This window comes from Centrocercus urophasianus, unplaced genomic scaffold (assembly GCF_019232065.1).
Source record: "Centrocercus urophasianus isolate 14NV4802_14NV808 unplaced genomic scaffold, USGS_Curo_1.0 seq_10, whole genome shotgun sequence".
NCBI classification, from domain to species: domain Eukaryota; kingdom Metazoa; phylum Chordata; class Aves; order Galliformes; family Phasianidae; genus Centrocercus; species Centrocercus urophasianus.
In genome coordinates this window covers 34,393,319-34,415,728 of record NW_024884142.1, presented here as the reverse complement: position 1 = coordinate 34,415,728, position 22,410 = coordinate 34,393,319, and the positions used below count along the sequence as shown (strand labels likewise).

General features: G+C 34.6%; 1 protein-coding gene across 1 annotated transcript in view; it reads right to left on the bottom strand.

The window, feature by feature from the left end:
* The window catches only part of GRIK2 (glutamate ionotropic receptor kainate type subunit 2), a 343,946-nt gene that overhangs the window by 116,313 nt on the left and 205,223 nt on the right, over window positions 1-22,410 (bottom strand). The window contains exon 11 of the mRNA XM_042814253.1: window positions 12,432-12,655. Coding sequence (XP_042670187.1) covers window positions 12,432-12,655 — 224 coding nt within the window. The remainder of the gene's footprint in view (window positions 1-12,431; window positions 12,656-22,410) is intronic.

The following is a 22,410-nucleotide window of genomic DNA, read 5'->3' as shown; positions in this document are numbered from 1 at the left end:
CTTCTTGTTTATTCTATTTTATTTTTGTTGTTTGTTTTTCATAGGTACAAAAGGCTGTACAGAATAAAAGGATGGTGAGGAAGGTGTTATGAACACAGACAATCCCCACTGACATTTTAACTGGGGGCAGAATTAGGCTTCTTACAGTAGAACTGAGAGCTACAAGGAGTCTTTGGTATCCATCTACCTAGCAATTTTATCTAATTAGTTACATTTGAAGCAAGGTGAAAATTCCTTTCATTCCAGTAAATGAAGGGCACGCTGACCAGGATTTTGACATGATTAACTACTCACTCTGCTCTAATATGCCTATTTTGAGTAAGGGGAGAGCAAGAGAGACCAAGTAAAAAGAGAAGTGTGTGGAGGATAAATATGACTAATTAAAATCCTTTTTCAGATATTTTTCCAACTTGACTTCATATTTGCCCTGGTCCATGCTTGCAGCGAAGCAATGCAATGCACAGAATTCTGCCAGCTGCTTCCATTTTTCTTCTGGACAGGGCTCACTGGTTACATTGTGTTAGCCATACAAACATAATTTTCTAAGCAGTGGAATTCTTCCAAAGGGGCATCTTCTGGATTCACATCACACTATAAGGTTTCCAAATTTTGTTCCAAAATATCTACTAAGAATATGATGTAAATAGTGCAGTATCTGTTATTTGCAAACTTTCTTACATCACTGTTGATGGCACTGTGGAATTTAAACACTCTCTGTTTCAAAAATTAAGTAAGTACATATCAAATGAACATCCCATTCTGTAATACTAAAGCTGTTTCTCATGGAAAGGACAAGAACGTCTCTAATGACCTAGGTGCACGCAAAACATGGCACAGAGAAGGGAAAACAATTGTACATCCTTTTGCTATCTACAGTTTCACTACTAACTCCATGACTAGTCTTCCACTCAGCACTCCTGCTTGATACAGTTAAGGAAGGAAACTGGAATGGAAGGAGGTAGTGGTTCTGAGTAGCTCACTATTTTTTAACTGATTTTTTATAAATTACCTTAAGTAGATGAAGTAACATTGCCTTCATGGTTCTTATGGTTAGAGATTAATTCCTGTAAATCCTTAGTCAAATCTTAGCTAACTGGTGAGTGTACGGGCTAGACAATTCTAATGGCCATGCAAAACAAAATAAAAACAAGTATCATGAAAGTGAATACTTGCTAGAGGATTTAAACAGACGTATTTAATAAAAGTAGCCATCATTATATTTCTCTCTGAAGTTCTGAAAAGCTGATTCATAGGAAAAAATGTAATATTTTAAAGATTTGTTATAAATATTATTAAAATAATCAACTATTCTCATTAACTGATGAATTGGCTTTTTTTTTTTTAAATTATGATAGAAGAAAATTTCGATGTGGTATAATTTTTTCCCTGTAAGTATGATACATTTGTTGCTAAAGACATAACTCCTGAAAATACTCTATTAGAAAAGGAAAGAAAAAGAAGCTCACCTTGGTTCTTATTCCTGAAAATGCACAATTAACTTTATCCCTAAGCAATCTCATCACCATTAGAATTAACAGAATTAACATGAGGTGACTTGCATGTATATAACAGAAACTTTTGAGGATGCACTACTGGTTTATTTTCTCCAGCAAAAACAATTACCATACTTCTTTTCTCAAACTTAATTCTAGTCAGGTCTTGGTGGTTAAATGACTGCTACTGTAATGTCTTACAAACTGAAGGCCTGAATAAACTGAATAAACTTTTGGCTAACAACTAAATATGAAGTACAAGCAGGTGATAAATAATTCTCATGTTTCTGCCTATAGACCTTTTAGACAACAAGCTTACTTAATTCCAGGCATTGAATCATAGAATCATAGAATCACAAGGTTGGAAACGACCTGTAAGATCATCTAGTCCAACCGTCTTCTCATCACCACTGCCACCACTAGCACTAAACCACATCACGCACGTCATCCAGACGCCTCTTGAACACTGCCAGGGTCCACCACCTCTCTGGGCAGGCCATTCCAGTGCCTGACCACTCTCTGAGAGAAAAAGTTCTTCCTTATGTCTAATCTAAACCTCCTCTGATACAACTTGCAGCCATTACCCCCATGTCCTGCTCGTTGCCTGGGAGAAGAGGCCAAATCCCTCTTCACCACAACCTCCCTTAAGGAGGTTGTAGAGTGCAATGAAGTCTCCCCTGAGCCTCCTCTTCTCCAGATTGAACAATCCCAGCTCCCTCAGCCGCTCCTCATAAGACTTGTGCTCCAGACCCCTCACCAGTTTTGTTGCCCTTCTCTGGACACGCTCCAGGACCTCAACATCTTTCCTGCAGTGAGGAGCCCAAAACTGAACACAGTACTTGAGGTGTGGCCTCACCAGTGCTGAGTAGAGGGGGATGATCACCTCCCTGCTCCTGCTGGCCACTCTATTTCTAATGCAGGCCAGGATACCGTTGACCCTCTTGTCTACCTGAGCACACTGTCGGCTCATGTTCAGCCAAGCATCAACCAACACCCCCAGGTCCTTCTCTTCTTCACATTCATCCAACCACTCATCCCCAAGCCTATAACGCTGCATGGGGTTGTTGTGGCCAAAGTGCAGGACCTGACACTTGGCCTTGTTGAACCTCATCCCATTCACCTCAGCTCAGTGATCCAGCTTATGAAGATCCATCCAAAGGGCCTCCCTACCCTCGGGCAGATCAACACCACCACCCAACTTGGTGTCATCTGCATATCATTTACAGTCAGTAAATATTCCCTAAATATTTTCCCCTTTTTTTAACATAAGTTTCTGTTTAAATATCATCCAAGTCTAATATTTTCCTACAGGAAAAAAGGAAAAACCTCACATAAAACATTTGAAAAGCATAAGGTAAGGTTCTAGACAGTTACTTTTGGTTTTGTTTGTTTTTTCTTTCAAGTCAGCTCTATTTGCGTACTTTCAGAATACAGTAGATAATGATGATTCAGAGTCAGAGAAATTAGGGGAATCTTGTTTTAGAGTGGCTTAGCGGGTGGAAGCATAACTTAAATATTTCCAGTTCTGAAACTGGAAACAGATTTTTTAAAAACATGCATATTCTAACATATAATTAATACCTCTTCAAATAATTGAATAGTTTGACTATTCAGTTACAAATATTTAAAGTAGTCTAGGATTGCAACTGTATTATTAATATTATCCAATAACAGAAGGACTGTTTCACAGAAAGAATAGTAAGATCTTCAAAATCTTTTCATTACCCAGGTTTTCCCATTCCTCAATTAATGCTTAAACCAGAGAACTCAAAGGAGAACTTTGAAATACTCTCCTACTAGTCTACATCCAAAGATCTTTAGATATTCCTCAAAGTTAATAACCACCATATTATATAAGCTTAATTTCCAACACTTTATGTCTCCCTCTGTATTTAGATTGTATAAAAAGCTCAACTGATGGTCAAATCCGTTTACTGACTCACCTACTGGATTTTATCCAGTAATCTTTAAATTCAGCCAGTATGATAATGGAAAAGGAGTCAATCAGTTTATTTGCACACTTTCAAATTACTGCTTGAATCACATTATTAACTGTATCTTTTGATTGTCATACTTTCTTCGATCCTTATTGACTTTATTCCTGTTTCACTTGTTCTTGTGTTTTTTTTAATTCAGGTTATAGGACTACATTGTTTTGCAAATTGCATAAGAAAACAATTACTATGCATTATGGCAAGAATAACAATTTCCTTCTCCACAATAATACTGTATGACAGAGTAAATACAAGCAAAACAAAACAAATAAGCAAAAAAATTCCATGAAACCACCACCAACAAAAACAAAACAAATCAATTCTGATTCCAAACATAAGAGACTCTGACCTTTCTTAAAAGCATAATTCTAGCTTGAAAACACTTGGACTCGTCTATACTGGAACCATTCTCTTTAGGCATATTTAACAATATTCCATTCAACAATTTGCTGACTAAACACAGAAAACACCTACTCAAGATCTCTCTCTCTATAGAGACTAACTCTATACAGTTTTCACTTCACACAGGAGACTGAATTATTCTTTTCTTGTGCTGTATGTGTTGGTAATTACAAAGGGCATTTAAAATTAAGTCAAACCGTTGCATATGCTACTTTGAAAACTAAATGAAGATATTCCTCAGATTGTTTTGTACCTTTCTCAGTGAGGAGTATGAGATTACTTGCTAATGAATGGCAGCAGAAAACTTAGAGACTAACAAAGTATTGTCTACACAAGACACGTAACATTATTTTGTGTGCTGCTATAGAGCTCTTTACAAAGTAGTCTTCAAATACTGACTCATCTACCCACAAATTGTTTACCCAACGTATTCAAAGAAAAGAAAAGAAATAGCTGTCTTGATTGTAGTTAAGCTCAATCACATACAGAAAGACACAACATTTTTATAAGAAATGTCAATTTTGACTGCTGATATATTTCCAAAACAATCTCCATTGTATGTTTATATTTTTACTTGTTCAGTGTGCAAATAGTAACAGGAAACTGGACATGTAAACTCAAATACGAATGTATGTACTAGGATTCATGTGTGTGGAAAGAAATGATACATGCAGAATAGCACCTTCTAGCATCTCCCAGCGTGTTCTAGAGATGAAGTGAATGTGAATGCAACTACTGAACAGTCACAGTCTGTATGAAGCAATGATTTAGACCAGTGAATGGTATTCAGGCAGATGTCAAGCTCTGAACTGAATGAAGCAGAACGAATCAAACAGAACAATTCTGGTCAGTCAAAACTCAACACAGAAGCAGTCTTGGAAGAAAATATTATTTCAAAGCCTTTCAGCAAAGAATATTTAGATGATTTATTGGTTAAAAGATTCTCTGTTAAATCCCTTGAAAAAGCTCCTTGAATTGTTTACTAGAGATCTTTCTAGTGCAGCGTACACTTAAGATTCTAATGGATATATATGAACCTGAAAAGAGGCAGTGAAATACTCTGTACCAACACGTAAATGTGAAAGTGAAAACAAGAGAAACCGTGGTAGAAAATGAAGTTCAATGTGGCTTTTGATACAAATTTCCACGAGCACCTCTCAGACTGTATTAAAGTTTGCGTTATAGTTTTCCATCAAAATTGAGGAAATATAGGTTTATAAATGTGTAACACTTGCATGTAACAAGGCTAAAAAGTAAAGTCAGGATGAATATGGACAGAATGAGTCATCCATCATATTCCTGTTCTTGAACAAAGATGCTTAAGAATGAAAAAAAGATTTCTTGATTTGATATTATGAGAGATACATTTCTTGTATGAGATGAATGGTGTGATTCTGTTTATCCATTCAAAACATCTGGGTTCTTTGATAATTAGTGATGTATTGAAGAACTTCAGGATGGCTTTCAGAAAAATGAGGGAAAGTTAACAGAAAATATGGAAAGGGAATTTCTAGGTCATCTTTAACTTTATACAGTGTTAATAGTGTGTAGCACTTTACTCTCAATCAAGATAGATAGATAGGTAGATGGATGGAACAAAGTACTAGAAACACATGTGTATCACAGTTTATTATGTTAGAAATCACCAGACATACTTTTTTGCCTCCTACCCCACTCATATAAGTAACTGTGGAAGACAAAGATCAGATAGATTTCCAGAAAACAAAAAATTAAATAAATAAAAGAAAATGGATTTCTTGACAGAGGAATTCAGAAACAATGAGATATGTTGAAATAATCACCTTCAAATTAAATGTGGAGATTCAGCTAATAAGAGATAACTACACCCTCTAGTAGACTGCTAAAACAGGTTAGTTATGACTTCCTCAGCTATTTTTAGTTAAAACAGTCACATAATTTCTGTCACAATGCTGACAGCAGCTTATCCTTACTTTTGATGCATAGTAAGTAGTGTCTAGTATGTCAGACTGATCTATCAGTAGTATAGCAAGTCTTTGAAGTATTGTTTTGCTTTCTTTCTCTTCTAAAATCTAGAGAGGTTTTGATGTTAAGGAGGGAAATACAACTTTTATTCTCTAACTAAACCTGTAACAATATTCTAATAGAGGCCATTATGTAGACTGTGAGAACTCTTGATACTTGTCTCTTCTTGAACAAATTAAGGAGACTGAGAGTATTCAAACTTGATTCAAGAGAATCCTAAGGAGTTAGGAAGTGGAGTCCATACTGAGTGGTGTATGTACTTATTAACTATTCAATAAACTGGCAGTGAACCCAGATAAATCTCTTGCAGTAGACTTTAAAGGGATTGCATTTTCTTTCTCAGACGCAAAGCATGTTGCTACACGTCTTTCTTTCAATCATATTTCATCGTTCACAACATTTAAATCCTATACCATCAATTTCAATCTGTGTCATAACTTCCCAAAATAATTATATAAAACAAGTTAGACGTAACCGTAAGCATTATAATTTCAATACATTTTGCATTTTGATACAAAATAAAAGATATTTGCTGACCACAAAAAAATTAACATTAATACTATTACAGTTTATGTATGTTTATGGTGACACTAATGGCACACAGCACACTGAACTTTACTTGATCAATTTGAAGTTGTCATCCACATACTGTGAAAAGTCATATGCAGAAATAACTGACCATATTTGGAATGTCATATGCAAGTCTTGCTTACATTTTCTAAGTGAAAAACGTGTACTTAATAATTTCCTCATGAGTGCAAAAAATTAAGATGTAACTGAGATGTCCTCTTTACTTTAAGGTCAGTTACTGGAATTCTATTTAAATTACAGAAATCTGAAATTAAAATTTTCATAGTCTGAAGTAGAGGAGAAGAAATTTAGTTTTCAGAAAATTTCAGAAAACAAGAAGTAATATTAGGAATAATATTAGGATTTGTTTTTGTTTTTATTTTTGCATAGCTACACAAACATGTTAGTTAATAAGAAGCTTTAAAACCCTCAAGAAAAAAAAAAAGAAAGAAAGAAAGAAAGAAAAGAAAAATAAGAAAAAAATTTCTCATGCAGTTTCTACCTGTTTCACTTGACAAAAAAATTAGTGTTCTGGAGGCCGGCATACTTGCTCTCTGCTCAAAATAAAGGTGCTCTTTAGCATTAACAAGGATGTGCTTTTCAACTGGAGAAATTGTGTGAAAAAAGCAGACTATACCAAGTATTTGGGAAGCATTAAAATAAGGGCCATAAACTGCAGTTTAGCTTAACAAAATTAAAATATTTAAAATGATTCTATGGAACAGTTTTGAAGAATGTGTACTTTTTTTGCATGCATTTATGTTTGCCTACACATAATTTTATAGACTAATTGACAATATCCCCATTACAATTGAGGCAAAACTGAATTCTGTAAGATAGTAAAAGAAACAAATTTCAGGGTTGCCATCTGGACTATCCACTTGGATGATGTATCCATTCCTGAAAACACTTCATAACATACGATGTAGATCTTTAGAGAGGCCTCAGGAGATAAAATTCTCATAGGAATAATGGTTGTAAAGAATAAAGGGCAAATATGCTGAGTTCCTCCTTGAATAAATATCGACATAGTAATTTAGTAACCAGAGTTCCATAGTAAAAAGGAGTTCCCTCTCATTCTTCCATTAGTTTCTTTCTACCAAGATAGTTTTAAAAGAATACTTTGAAAATTAATCCGACCAGCTCAAGGACAGAAATCAGCTAGCCAAAAAATATGAAATAAAAATGAAGACTGATGAGATGTAAAAGGTTATGTACGCACTCTAGAGAGACATAATGCTCAGGCATCTGCTCTAGTCTGAAGAAGCATGGAATTCCTATGCTTCTGCACAAAGAAAATATTAAGATAAATGTGTGGAGATATTTTTAAAGCTCTTGTCATTTATTATTATGTTTTACTTCAGCAAATAAGAGAAAAATTTGGTGATGAGGTAATGTTCACTGTGCTTTTATCACTGCTTAAAAGAAAATGAAAAAATATTTTATAATAAATGCTTTGACAGCTGAAACTAACAGAAAGTAGAATAGCATAATTATCCTGAAAGGAGGAAAAAGCAGGAAGTCCACCAGAATGAACGTGAGACTGATAAGTGAATCGAGCCCTTTAAAATGATAACGCGTGATTCCGTATTAGCAATTAAGGCTGTGAACACAGTTTAAGAATATTTACACAATAGATTCACTTCAGAGAACTTGGTACACAAAATCTCGTTTAGTGGAGCATTTTATCCAGGGTAGTTTATTTGTTTCATAGCTAATCCATAAAGGTGAAACATAATGTGTCTCTCTTCCAGGAATTAAGACAGGTCACGTAAGAGTAAACTTCACTGCGACACAGAGACATGATCACAGCAAAAAGACCTGACAAAACAGAGGAATATTTAGATGTCCAGGGAATAATTGGAAAATCAGATAGAAAATGATTGGCTACAAATATTTAGCCAGAATGTCCTTCAGTAAGGGTTTTCAGAAAAGATTCAAAAGACATAGATGTGTAAAATCATAAATAATTGACTCCAAAAATTAGGGTACAACATATGCCAACTGAAGATTATTTGACTTTGGAAGTCATTGTTTGGAAGGCCAAATAATTAAATCAAACATATATAGCTTTTTTTAAATATATGAAACTTGTTTTCTTCATCATATCTATGCAGAATGGGCAGTACATCAGACTTTGCGAAGGCCAGCAATAGGAAACAACTGCGTAGTATATACTGGCTAATAGAAAAAAAAAAGAAAAAGAAAAAGAAAAAAGAAAAAAAAGCATATAGTATATATATGTCTATGAAGTTGTCATCTAGTTCTGATGAAATAAGCTCATTTCTTGTGAAATGGAACAACTCATTGCACCATCAGACAAATATGAATAGGAAATACTAATCAACATTTTTCATTATACAGATCAGAAGATGTTGTGTACTTGACAGAAGTCCAAAAAGGACTTAGTGCGCTTTACCCCAGCCCTAGTTTTCCTTCTAATCATACACTAACTGTGACTTTAATTGGGATCTCGAATCAAAGAAACGAAAAGCAAACATAGAGGCAAAAAAATGATATTGGAATAGAAATTCAATGAGAAGTCAGATGATGCAAGGCACTGCTACAAGTGACACAAAGACATTGCTATCTAGCATCAGAAACAGATCTGTTAATGTTGCCACAAGAAAGATAATGCCACTTGACTTTTGTAATTCCCAGAAAAGTAATGAACGTAGTGCCAGGGAGACCAGGTTTATCAGTCACCAGACTGTATCACAAACAGAAGAACTTTTAGAGACTAACCAGCATAATTACTTACACTCAGTAATCACAACACAAAATGAAGAAATTTTCATATATGTGGAGCAATCATAGCCATAATGCCCAATTGGGAATGACAATTAAACACCATATACTACATAGTTAATCCCATTCAGAATGCAAGATCCGTAATTTCCACATAGATGACTGAGAGAAGCCTCCTAGCTAACAAACATATCTCTCTCCTTGCTCTTTGTCTCAATGAATATGTAACAATTTCAGCTTTTTACATTCAGTTCTCAAAGTGAAAGGAAAAAGCAATGCTCTTCCAGATAAAGGAAAAGACTAATATAGAGGTATATTACTTTTTTTTTTCTTTTACACCTACACTTACTTGATGAAAGCCTTTCAGCAATTCTCTCTCAAATATTCTTGAACCTCTTAATAATTTTCATCTTTCCCTAAATAGACTCATACCACTAACTATTAGGTGATCTCCAAGTACCAAAACAGAATTGTGCTCTCTACTTTCAATGTACCAAGCTCTTACATTCTGGAACTGCTTGAAAGATATAATAAAATAATAAAACCATGGTGTGCTCACAAAACATTTGACACAAAAAAGAGGGATGTAAGTCTAACAGTAAGTGTTCTATACTGAATACTCTGATGAAATGTAATTACAGAACATCATGCCACAAAAGACATACTAAATGTCCAAACATAGATAAAACTTATTAAGAAACACATAATAATTATTATGAAACACTGGTAGTTAAACACTCATTATGACAGGATTGTTATGAAGTAAAAATGTTCTTAGTAAGACCATCTAGATGAAATCTATTTAGTTGCATACAGTCCAACAGTTCCACAAAATCAGGACTGAAAAGTACATCAGTGTGTAACACTAAAATTATAGTCTATACTGAAAATACATACACAGAACTAAGCTGCAAAATCCTCTTCAATATCACATTTCAGGTAACATTGTCTCTCTTCACATGACAGACACATTTTGAAAATCGAATCACCGGCAGGTTCCTTAACTTTTGAATTCTTCTTTTTCTGTCTTTATTATTCAACAAGAGATTAAGTTCTTAACTCATTTTTTTTTCCCCCTATTTTAACTGTGGTAAACTATGGTATTAGAAAATGCTATTCCATATTAGAAGTTGCTCTTCACTACAAAAAAAAACAAAACAAAACAAAAAAAACCTGTAAGAGGTCTTACAAAATCCAAAATTCAAAATCTTTTATTTCTAAATATGTGCTATGACTATTTGAACATGCAGCATAAGTTATTGAAAATCTGAGGGCTGATATAAAAAAGGTTTTTATACAATTTTATACAAAAATAGACTCCTCTGCTCAGTATAAAATCTATTTGGTAAGGCTTTACAATAAAAACAATGATTCCAACTATGCAAGGATTCTATACTGCTGGTCACAAAAACAGATATGTGTAAAAAAGTTCAACAGTAATGCTATACTATGTGGTGTTTCTGCATGAAAATAAGCATTCTTTCCAATTGCATTAGTGAGATCAGATGACTGAATGCCTTAATTAAAAAAGGTTTCAATAAAAGTGCATCCTTCTTACAGAATGTAACAAGATATTTTTTTTAGCATGAGCAAGAACTTAGCCATAAAACTTACTGAGAGCTGCATGACAAAACACTGTGCATCATGCTGAAAATGTTCTGTAGTGATGACAGTAGGGTTAAAACTTTTGGACATACTCATCAATATTTTGCACGAGATGTTTCACGGCACAATATTTGTGATTTATGGTCAACAGTAAATTCTCTGCTTTCAGGTGTATGTGTATTACAGAAACATCTCAGAAATGAGTTTACAGATTGGTTATACAATCCACTAATATATATTGTTCTTTCAAAGGACTTTCAATGTATACCTGGCTCATTAAAGCAGACTTCTAAGGAAAGTACAGAAAGCTAATCATTACAGAATGTGTTTCAATGTTATCTATGTTGCTGCAATATCTCATGCACTTCATATACAAGTAATCTTGCTAAATTATTTTATCAATAAGTTATCCTAGAAATATTACATTTTTTACTACAGAAACAATACAACCTATCTGGAATGAAGCATACAGCATCAAGGAAAGATGGAGAACCCTTACATCAACCACAACAGAGAGAGGAAAATATGAAGGGAAATATTGTGTATCAAACAATGAAATCTTGAGGTTGAAGTAAAATTACGCTATTTGCAACATTTGCTCCTAAAAATCATTGGCACAGAAAAAAAAAAAAAAAGAAAGAAAAAAAACAGAAAAAAAAAGAAAAAAGAAATCTCTTATTAAAGGTAAGTTTGGGATAAAAGCCAGCATAGTTTATATTTATTTGATTAAAAAAACTATTTAAAAGTGACTTCTGGGAGGAATCTGCAAAAAAATATTACTTTCACACCCCCAGGAACTGGTGATTGATTGTTGTTTTTTTCTGTCACAGCAAGACTCAAAGTTATGACATACAAGTTTACATTTCTGTGAGCATCTTAAGTCAGTTTCAAAGAAAATGTAAATATAATGAGAATTTATGACAATGAGAGATATCTTCCTGCTTATATATATTGAAGAAAACAGATAAAAAGTAGTTAAAAGGCAAGAAAGTCCAGTACTGCTTTTTAAAAATAACTTTATAATTTAGCAATTGTATTGAGGTCCTTAACTCTGGAAACTTGCTTCCGAACATATTCCAATCTAGGACTCTGAATCATACGTAATGTTTATCTAGCTTACAGCTGAAAACTAATTCTGCTACCCTACTTCTAAGACACTAATCTATACCAATTAATTTATTTGGTTTTTTAACGTGTGGTGGCCTAATTTGGACATCAAAGATTGACATGGGCAGCTAAGTACTGAATTTGAGATTAAACAAGACAGCAACAAACAAAATTATACTAACAAAATAAAATGTGTTGGTCCCTTTCTTTCTAAACACAGCACAAATGAGAAAAGACATTACATAAACTTGCTAATGTCTTTGAATTTGTAAATAAAAGATACAACCTAACTAGCACCCTCAATATTCAGTGGCATAACAAACTGGACACTTAGAATGGCAGTGAAGAAAATTAATAGTGAGAACCCTCATCATTAATTATTTTTCTGTACATCACAAACTTAAAATATAAGAGTATGAAAGTAAGAAAGTTTTGTGACTTTTGACAATTATTAGTAAGAAAAAGATTATAACAATTGCCAAAAAAATCACAAAAGTTGACATGTTACCTGGCTATGACAAAGAGCACACAACTGACACCCAAGTAAGCCAGCAGAATATACATCCAGATATCAGGGGAGAGAGGATTCAGGAAGGAGAAGACGCCCGGGTTTGTACCATTGGGCTTGCGGTACAAAATACTTATTCCAAGAGTCATAAACGGCTTGGAAAAGTCGATGACTTTCTCACGAACATAGGTAATTGCCAACGGTGCAACTGCAAGATCAGCTTTCTGTTGACAGAAATACAAAAAGAGAAACAGGACACAAGTCAGAAGAAACAGGTTGAAGTAGAAATTCAGATTGCAGATTGCAGTTCATCAAAGAAGATGTTTGTTCTTGCACTAGTAAGGCTGAAATTTTAAACACTACTATACCTATTACTAGGAATGCAGATTTATTCTACATCTTTTTCAACTTCTCAAAATGTACGTATCAAGATTTGTCTTTATCACTTTTTTGCTGTGCTCTTTTGCAACTGATGTAATTGAGACAGAGTTGTGAATCTGCTTGTGCAAATGGAGGACAAGGAAGATTTGTTTCGTTTATTTTAATGTAAAAATAACAGTACAAATGAAGATTATTTTAAAGTGAGAAGCTCTACAACTGAAAAGTTTTTACATGTATGTAGTGTAAATTCATCATTAGTACTTTTTTTTTTGTTGTTCACCTGGTATTGTATATGCTATTTAACACTCTCAATTCCATATATTAGGGTATTTCAATGTTGCCTTTTGTTATTGCCTAGTTCAGTGTCCTAATGAGCACCTATCACATCATTAGATCTACTCTAGTAACGCACTACTGTATGAAAATGTGGAACTGTTGGCTCTATTCATTTAATTTAGTCAGGTTTCAGTGGTCAAAAACACCACATGCACTTCATTTTCATTGGTATTCAGAACTTGCAGGTACAAAGCAGACTTGCAAGGCTTCATTTCACAGCAGCTAAATTTTCATGGCTTGCATATTACTGATGATATTCCACATGACACAGAAAGAAAACAGGAAAGTGCAAACATAAAACTAATTTTGATTAAAAGTTATAGAGCAACACAAAGAAGTTTGAGAAACACAAATAAAATTATTAGACTGACAGAAAAGTATCAGAGTCTGAAGCCAAGTCACCAGAGATTGTCAGAAGATATAGGTACCCAAAGAGAGAAAATACTGCTATTTGCAGTTCTGAATTTCAGTCATAGAACGTGAACTGAGCCTTTACAAATAATAAATACTTTCTTTTAGGAAATGCTGCTGGAAATTAAACCCATGACTATCAAAGCTGTATCAAAGCTGTGTAAATGTAAGTTGTTGCAAGTCTCTCCAGTGGAAAAAAAGCTCTAAGGAAACTGCAGACACCAAAAGAAATATAGCATTAGAATAAACAATGTATTTTTTATAAGACGGAACAAAACAATCAGATAATCCAATCTAGGAGGCATAGATCCAAAATACAGATCCCTGCTATCTTAGAATTATCTTCAGAATTCAGAATGATCAATGCAATAGCGACAGATGTGGGAGTGGGGAGACCTTTCTACCAGATTATATGTCCAGATATTTGTCTCTGATTATAATCTTTTTTTTTTTTTAATATGCTCAGTCATCCTACCATCATTTCACACAGTTCTATATTGTCTTAACAATTCCACAATCTGAGAAAAATTGCGAGGAACCACGTAACACTGCTTTTGCCTGGCACTATAGTACACTCTATGGTATAAGAAAATATTTGTACATGTCAGTTATCTGGTTAAACTCTAACTCCTTAAATTAATTGTAAATATTAGCTAAGAGTAATTCCTAAGTTTTGGTTAAGAAGGTACAGTATGAACACAGCATATGACAAGCTATTTTCAGATAATGACAGAGTAATTTATGTTGGAACAGACGTTTGGAGTTCACCTAATCCAACTTCCTGTTCAGAGCAAGATCAATTTAGACGCTCAAACAACTGACATAATTTTCTGATACTGCAGAAAACACCATGTAAGAGTGATTCCCTGAAACTTATACTTACTGAAATTGGTACAAATAAAAAGCAGTAAATGGGGGCAATATATTCAGTGTCAAAAGGAGCATAAGGAAATGGAAATAATGCTCTTTCTTTCAAATTATCTACATAATTGTGATATCTATGAAGACAGAATTCATAATTTCAGATAAAATACAAACAAAATGTAAAAAAAACAGAAGAAAATGCATTAATCCTTATACTAATCCACACACAGCAACTAAGTTCAAAGAATGATCTGTAAATTCAAGATAAAAATCATTTTCATTATGGCAACTATGTCAGTCTGACTTCTGCATAGAACTTGTAACTTCACAGTTCTGATAACACCACTTCCACTGTCCAAATGGATAACAATGTTGTATGCTTTCTAAAGTCAAACAGATGGTAAAAACATGCTAACAAGTAGATTTATTTTGCAAAATATGTGTATTGCTTCATACCTAGTGTTAGCATTTTTTGGATTTAGTTTACTAGTGACTGTAAATGGCGTATCTCTTCCTGACTAATGACAAAACTGAAGCTACATAAACATTACCCAAAATGCAAAATACAGCAAGAATGACTGACATAAAAAGTATAATATTGCAAAATTTAATCATTTTGCTTATTAGACATATTTTACCTCCAAAATACTCAATTATCTTGGCATATATTTCAATCATAAGTGAATGTAAGAGAAATAAGAAGTATAGTTTCTAGAAGAGCATTATGAGGATCTCCTACAGTCTTTTACAATAGAGATATACAAATAAGAGAATTATATGAGTTAATTTCTCAGGTAGAATTGGGGATGAATGATGTGGCCCTCGTTTGGATCCACTTCAACAGTTCCAAACCTTTCTTGTACTACAGAACCCAGTCCCCCAGGTGAAATCTAATGAGGGAAGAGCAAAGGGAGGTAATCACCTCCCTCATTCTGTTGTGCTCATACTTCTTTTAATGCAGCCAACGATTTGGTTGGCTTTCTGGGCTGCAAGTATGTCTTGCTAGGTCATGCAGAACTCTTGATCCATCACCCAGTTTGTACTGATGTGTGGAATTGCCCTAGTCAAGATGCAGGATTTACACTTGGCCTTGCTGAACATCACAAAGTTTTCCATGGGCCCACCTCTCAAGCCTGTCAAAATCTGTCTGGATGGCATCCTTTTCCTCCAGAGTACCAACTGCACCTCTTAGCTTGGTGTCATCTGCAGACTTGTTGAGGGTGTGTTCAATTCCAATGTCTACATTGAGGATACTAGTATAAACTTATTAACAATCAGCTTTAATAAGAATGAAGTGATGGATTTTCTCATACCACACTATGCAGATCCTGTCTGAAGGAATAAAGAGCTCCTGACAAATCTTACATACAAGAAAGAAGAATACCATATATGAAAGCAGGGACAAGTGTCTAAGGAGTAATATAGCAACACTATCTAAACATACAGGCAGGACTAGGATAGTCAAAGCACATCTGGAGTTAAATGTGGTGAGAAATGTCTGGAGCAAGAAGTGGCCTGTAAGTACATAATAAGCCACAGGAACACAAAAGAAGATATGCAACTGGTGCCAAATGAGGGAGGGGATTTGATGACAAGGGACATGAAGAAGGTCAAGTTGTTCAATTTATGCTTCACCTCAACCTTTACTTGTAAGAAGACTTGTCTTCAGGAATCCCAGCTTCCTGAGATTTGTGGGCAAGTATGGACCAAGGAAAACTTACTCCTGAGTGGAGGAGGAACAAGTGAACAAACATGGAAACAAACTGTACACGCAGAATTCCGTGGGACACCTCATGAAATATATTCACAAGTATTGAAGGAGCTGAGGATGTTTGCCATCCTCAACTATCTACAAAAGTATGTGGGGGTGAAGCTCCTAAGAACTGAAAGAAAACCAACGTCACTCTTCAAAAAAAGAGGGTCTTGGGAAATAACGGCTGGTCAGCACCGACTTTATTCCTGGGAAAGTAACAGAGTAAATCTTGAAAGTCATACTAAGAAAAAAAATAATAGTAAATAGACAATGAGAAAGAATTAAAAATGTCTGAGCTGTTGGACTGATTGAAGATATGAAGTTCAGCTGTAGCAAAGTCACCAGCAATATATCCCAGGGTTCAATAGTAGCACCAATACTGTTTAGTATTTGCAATAATTAGCTGGATGAGAAGACAAAATGGACCTTTAGTATGTCTGTAGATAATACTGGCAGGAATAGTTGATAGATGAGTGGATTATGCTGCTATTCAGAAGGACCTCAATAGGCTGCAAAAGTGAGCTGACAGGAACTTCGTAATGTTCAGATAAGGAAAGCATGAAATTCTGTATCCACTCAGGAACCAGTATATCTTCTGTAAGACTAATCAGCTATGCCTCATTAGACAGAACATGGCCTATATTTCAGGGAGGCCATCCTTGCTAAGTACTTGGCATTGGCAAGGCACTGGCATGATTGGTTGAGATCCAGACTCCCTAGAGAAAGACAGGGTATACTAGATTGAGACCAACATAAGGCTACAGAGATGAATAACAGACTGGAACACTTGCCATACAAGGAGAGATTGAGAGCTAAGACAGTTTAGCCTGGAGAAGAAATGGCTTAGGGGATGCTGACAAATGAATATAAAAGTTTGGTGGGGTAGAGGGAACAAAGAAAAAAAGAGACAGATCCTCTCAGTGGTATCCAGTGAAAGGAGAAAAGGCAGTGGGCAAAACTAAAATGCAGGATATTACATTTAAACATAAGAAAAAACTAAGAATGGTCAAACACTAGAGCAGACTGGCCAGAGAGTAGTCTCCACCCTTAAGGAAAGTCACACTGGATGTGGTCTTCAATAAATTTCTCAAATATTACAATAATATTAAGATATAGCATTTATTGCAATTATATTATTTCTATATTATTATTTTACATTGGGGAATTAAGTGGAAAGAGAAAATGTAAAACTACACTGCAAGACAATTTTCTTACAGATATCTCTACCTGATAAATTTTAGTAATTTGATAAAGAAAATAAATGAAGAGATGTTCTGGAAAAAAAACACTTTATCAAGTTACACACAGGATGTGTAAGCTCACAATTAAAAAGTGTTATTTCTTGGTTCCCTGGAATATGGTGGATAGAACTGCACTTCCTGCTGGTGCCCAGTTCCAGTCTATTCCGGCACATTTGAGTGACATTTGAAATCATGCTGCCACTGTAATCTGAGCTTCTTTGTCAGCAAAACTCCAAACTTCATGCAGATTTAAAAAACAACTATCAGGGTTAGTCCAAGAGAACAACAATGATACTGCTTCAGTGATAGCTCTTCATAACTGACCCATTTTTTCCTTATTATTATGCTGTAAAAATAATAGAAGTGTGAATCTTACAATAGCTTTCTCTTTATATTTCAGAATTATTAAATCAGTAGTTCTCTTGAGGGTTGGAAAGATCATTTTCAAAGTAACTTTAAAATCTTCAGACATGGTACTGACAGGTTCTGAATGCTGCTCTTGAGATTTTGAAAGAAATTCATTATTTTTCTGACCTGGCGAACTATCAAATATCTAGTAAAGATCACCAGTTACAACGAGTTTTAAGAATACATTGAAATTTGTATATTGTAAGATTTTTAATATTTCAGATTTTTAATAATAATATTTAATAATTTTTAATAATTTCAGAATAACAATGTAGAATATTTTAAAATACTAGTCCACTTAATTAAAAATAAATAAATTTATAAATAAATTCAACAAAATACATATAAATGAGCCATCTACTTTTAACATAGAAGCAATCATACCTCAGACACAAAATGATTTTTATAGTTGAGAACATATTTTTGGTACTAAACAACTTGTCTTTCATACTGCAAGTATAATAGATCAGAGTTAACACCTCTCAATTCCTCAAATGTTGTGCATGATATTGTATTCCGGACACTATTCCCAAGGACACATCTCCCAACATATCTTGAAGCTCTGAGATGAAAATGCTACTTTATTGAAAGCTGGTGTTCTCCGGAATACCATCATCACAGATTCTATCTACCCTATCTGAAAAGTTCAGTTCAAGATGTTTAGAAATTCTTTGAAAATGAGGAAAAGATAAACATATGAATATTTTGTTTATTTTCAGCCTTCATTATCAGAAACAATATAAGAAGTTAATTTTATTGTACTTTCTCCATGAATCTATGTATCTGATTTACATAGATCCCCTAAAAGTCTTTCAAAGTCCTTCTGTTTCCACTTCCATATGAAGGAAACCAAAGCAGTAGCAACAGTGTGTTCACAAGAGCTATGAGCAGAATTTGAATCCCTGATCTACCAAGCCTGTAAACATTGCCCTTAACCGTTAATTTAGAACAAGATTTGAGCAGGCAAGGAAGAGCAGGGAAGAGTGGGAAATGCAGTATCAATCAAGTTTCCCAGTACAGGTGATCTTTATTCGGATCTTTTCTGTACATGCAAGTACAAATTGTAGAAGCAGCCCCAAGAATAAATAAGCTGAATGAATATGATAAGCATTAAAAATCACCTTTGTAATGAAAAATGGAATTTTTCTCACTAGAGAAAAAATACATATCTGAATAGAGAATTTGTTTCATCAATTTTCTCCAGGTAATTTAGTTTTTACTAAATGGGGCCAAACCCAATGACCAACCTTTCTTGAACAGGAGAAAGAGAACAAAAATATGCACACACAAAATTATCCAATAACATGGACAATTCAGTGGAAATTAACTTTGCTACTGGGGAATTCTAACTTTCACATATATTTCACTTCAGCAGACATATACATACAAACAATAATCTTCATGTTATTTTCTAGCACTTTTCCCTGTCATTTTAGCAACAAACCTCTTTCTTCAATGTTAATAAGGAATTCATACACACACTTCTGTGCTCTTCATTGAATTAGCATTTGACTACACTGCTTTTGGCTTAGGATTTCTTTCTTTGACATTTTATATTACTTTCTTACATTTTATATTTTATATTATTTTCTTTCTTTGGCATTTTTGCATAGATTTCTGCAGTGCTTTCTACAACTCTCTATCTTAAGCTTGCACTTCTTTTCTGCCTAATATTCACTCTGTGTTAGAATCTGTTTGTACATTTTCACATAAGAATATAATTTAAAGCCTTTAGGAGAGAGTGAAAAGCCTGCAAATTAAGTGCTATCCTGTGAGCGTAGCAACTAATTATTATTCTCAGTGGTTCCGTGATCATGCAGACCAATTTTTTTATGTTTCAACATTAAAAAGAGAGAAAAAAACAATCATATAAAAATTAAATAGCAGGTGTTAAGCAATGTGGTGTGCTTGACTGAGCTACAGTAATGAATTCAAACATTCAAGATGAGAACTTGCAAACAGGTTCTGTAAGACTATGGATATACTCAGCTGGTTTTCAGTAAAAAACAGAAGAGCAAGTAACAAGAGAGAAACTGTTAGTTGCTTGTTGGGGATACACTTGCTTGCTGTTCATTCAACTTTGGTTAAAAGGCACTGTAAATAAAAGGCACTTAAAATTGTGTATTAGACTGAAAGTCAGAAAAAGAACAAGCAATATTTTCTGGCATATTATTTATAATAAATTATAGAATAGACTTCCAGACAAGATTTCACAAAGAAATGCAGTTTTAATGAGGAAAAGAAAGCATGCAAACAATAAGTACTGGAAGATATATATACTTAGAACAATAGGTATATGACAGGCTGAGGGATCTGGACTTATTCAGCCTGGAGAAAAGAAGGCTGCGGGGTGACCTCATTGCAGCCTTTCAATACCTAAAGGGAGACTACAAAGAGGAGGGGAATCAAATCTTTGAAAGGGTTGATAACTGCAGGACAAGGGGAAATGGCTTTAAGTTGAGGGAGGAGAGATTTAGGGGGAAATTATTTACAGAGAGAGTGGTGAGGTGGTGGAACAGGCTGCCCAGAGAGGTTGTGGATGCCCAATCTCTGGAGGTGTTCAAGGCCAGATTGGATGGGGCCCAAGGCATCCTGGTCTATTATTGAATGTGGAGGTAGGTGGCTCTGCATGTGATGGGGGGTTGGAGACTTATGATCCTTGAGGTCCCTTCCAACCCTGGCCATTCTGTATGATTCTGTACACATGTGCAGAAATACATTAAGGGCACTGAACAATTATAGTATTATAGAAGGCAGATAGCTTGGGACTTATTTTTGCTTCTATTTGAAGTGAACTAGAACTTGCAACATGCTACAAGATATTCTTCTGCCTATAGCTGCTGCTCTGTCACAGGTCTTAGACACGACAGTACTATGTGGGTGTCCTAGACAACTAAAGGAAGCTCAGGTGGCACAGAAATTTAAGTGTCAGCTGTAAAAGAGAAATTCAAATTGTAATTACTTATCAGTGGTCATTCTTGGCCACTGCACAACTTGGCACTGTGGGCAAGAACAGGTTAAATTGGCTGGAAGTAGAAATAGAGGCAGAATACTTTATGCAAGTGAGTAAAATTTCCCTTGTTGGTGAGATAAGAAGGACAAAAACTGTCTTGTAAGAAACCTGGAATGTGAATGCTCAGGGACCACATCAGGGAAGAGAATTGGCACTGGACAGGGGCCAAACACTGTGCTAAGGCACTTGATACCAACACTCCTATGGCTGGTGCTGGCATAGTTCTATTGTACCTTTGCAGTCTCCTATAAGATCCACTTATGGCATTAAAACACCATCCACTGCATCTGTCTTTAAATAGTTTAATATTTAATCAAAAAATCGTTTTTAATTCTCCTCAAGTACTACAATAAAAATTCCTCAAAATTTACTGCTCAATCCATAGAAGTTTAAACTCCCACTGCAGCTAGTGCAGATCTAATCAATAAAGATGATACAGTCTAAAGAGCAGTTACAGCTAACCAAGGTCTACGAAAACTGTTTCGTGTCTACTGCCTTCTCAGTACCTTGCATACCCAATACCTTGCATATCCAATTTGCTGTCAAATGTACTGCTCTAGAATATGATTAATATTCTGTTTCACATATGCTGCCTACATAGATATGCTTGGGATCACGGAACGTATCGTGTCATGAATCGATTAAAAAATGCCTGCTGAGAAATTTCTAATGAAAAAAAAGGATTTTGATCTAAAAAGTTATAGTTAATAAGTTGTCCTTTTCTATTTTAACCTGGGAAACAAAAACAAAACCACATTTTTTTCTTGACTGGGGGTTAAATTCTCTGATGAAATGTGAAAAATTTTTAATAATGACTTCTGCAGAATCTGCAAAACACACACAAAAAAATGAAGGAGGTCTAATTATGGCCTCATGATTCAAAAGGGAATAAGTAATAGGAAGCACTTGCAACAGCACTTACTCAGTACGGTTAGACAAAAGCTTCATGAAATGAATGAAGCTTTGAATTGTTACGAAATATGAAATGTTATGCTCAAGCCAGAGAAGACCATAAGAGTTCAAGAAATAGATTAGTATACTCTAGGAAAGAGAAACAGGGTAGCTGCTAAATTCAAACATATAAAAGAAAGATGTTAGTGCTGTATGCGTATGAGAAAAAAAAAAAAAAAAAAAAAAAAAAAGTTTTTTCAAGTTTTACAGAAGATGTGGCAAGATCTGAATGCATTTTCTATGGAGAAACTAAAAAAAAAAAAAGAGGAAAACACCTAAAATGTCTCCCAATTTTCAAGATTTAGCAGAATGTTGATGTTCAGAGCAAGTTACAGTCACAAGTAGCCAACACAAAAGAAGAGAGCTAAACAATTGTGCACGACCTGAATTTTCCAACATCAGGTAGTTTAGGCAAAACCAGTTTTCAAAGTCACTGCTCATATTCTACCTCTGCAGTAATAACTAGATTGTCGTGTGAAATATTCTCATTATTTGAACAAGATGATGAAAGCTAGCAGAACATTATCTAGAGAAAATCCAGGGCATATTGTGGAAAAAGTAACTAAATTGTTCGGAGAAATGCAGGAAGGAAGAAGTAATGTAACATTACATTTGACAAAA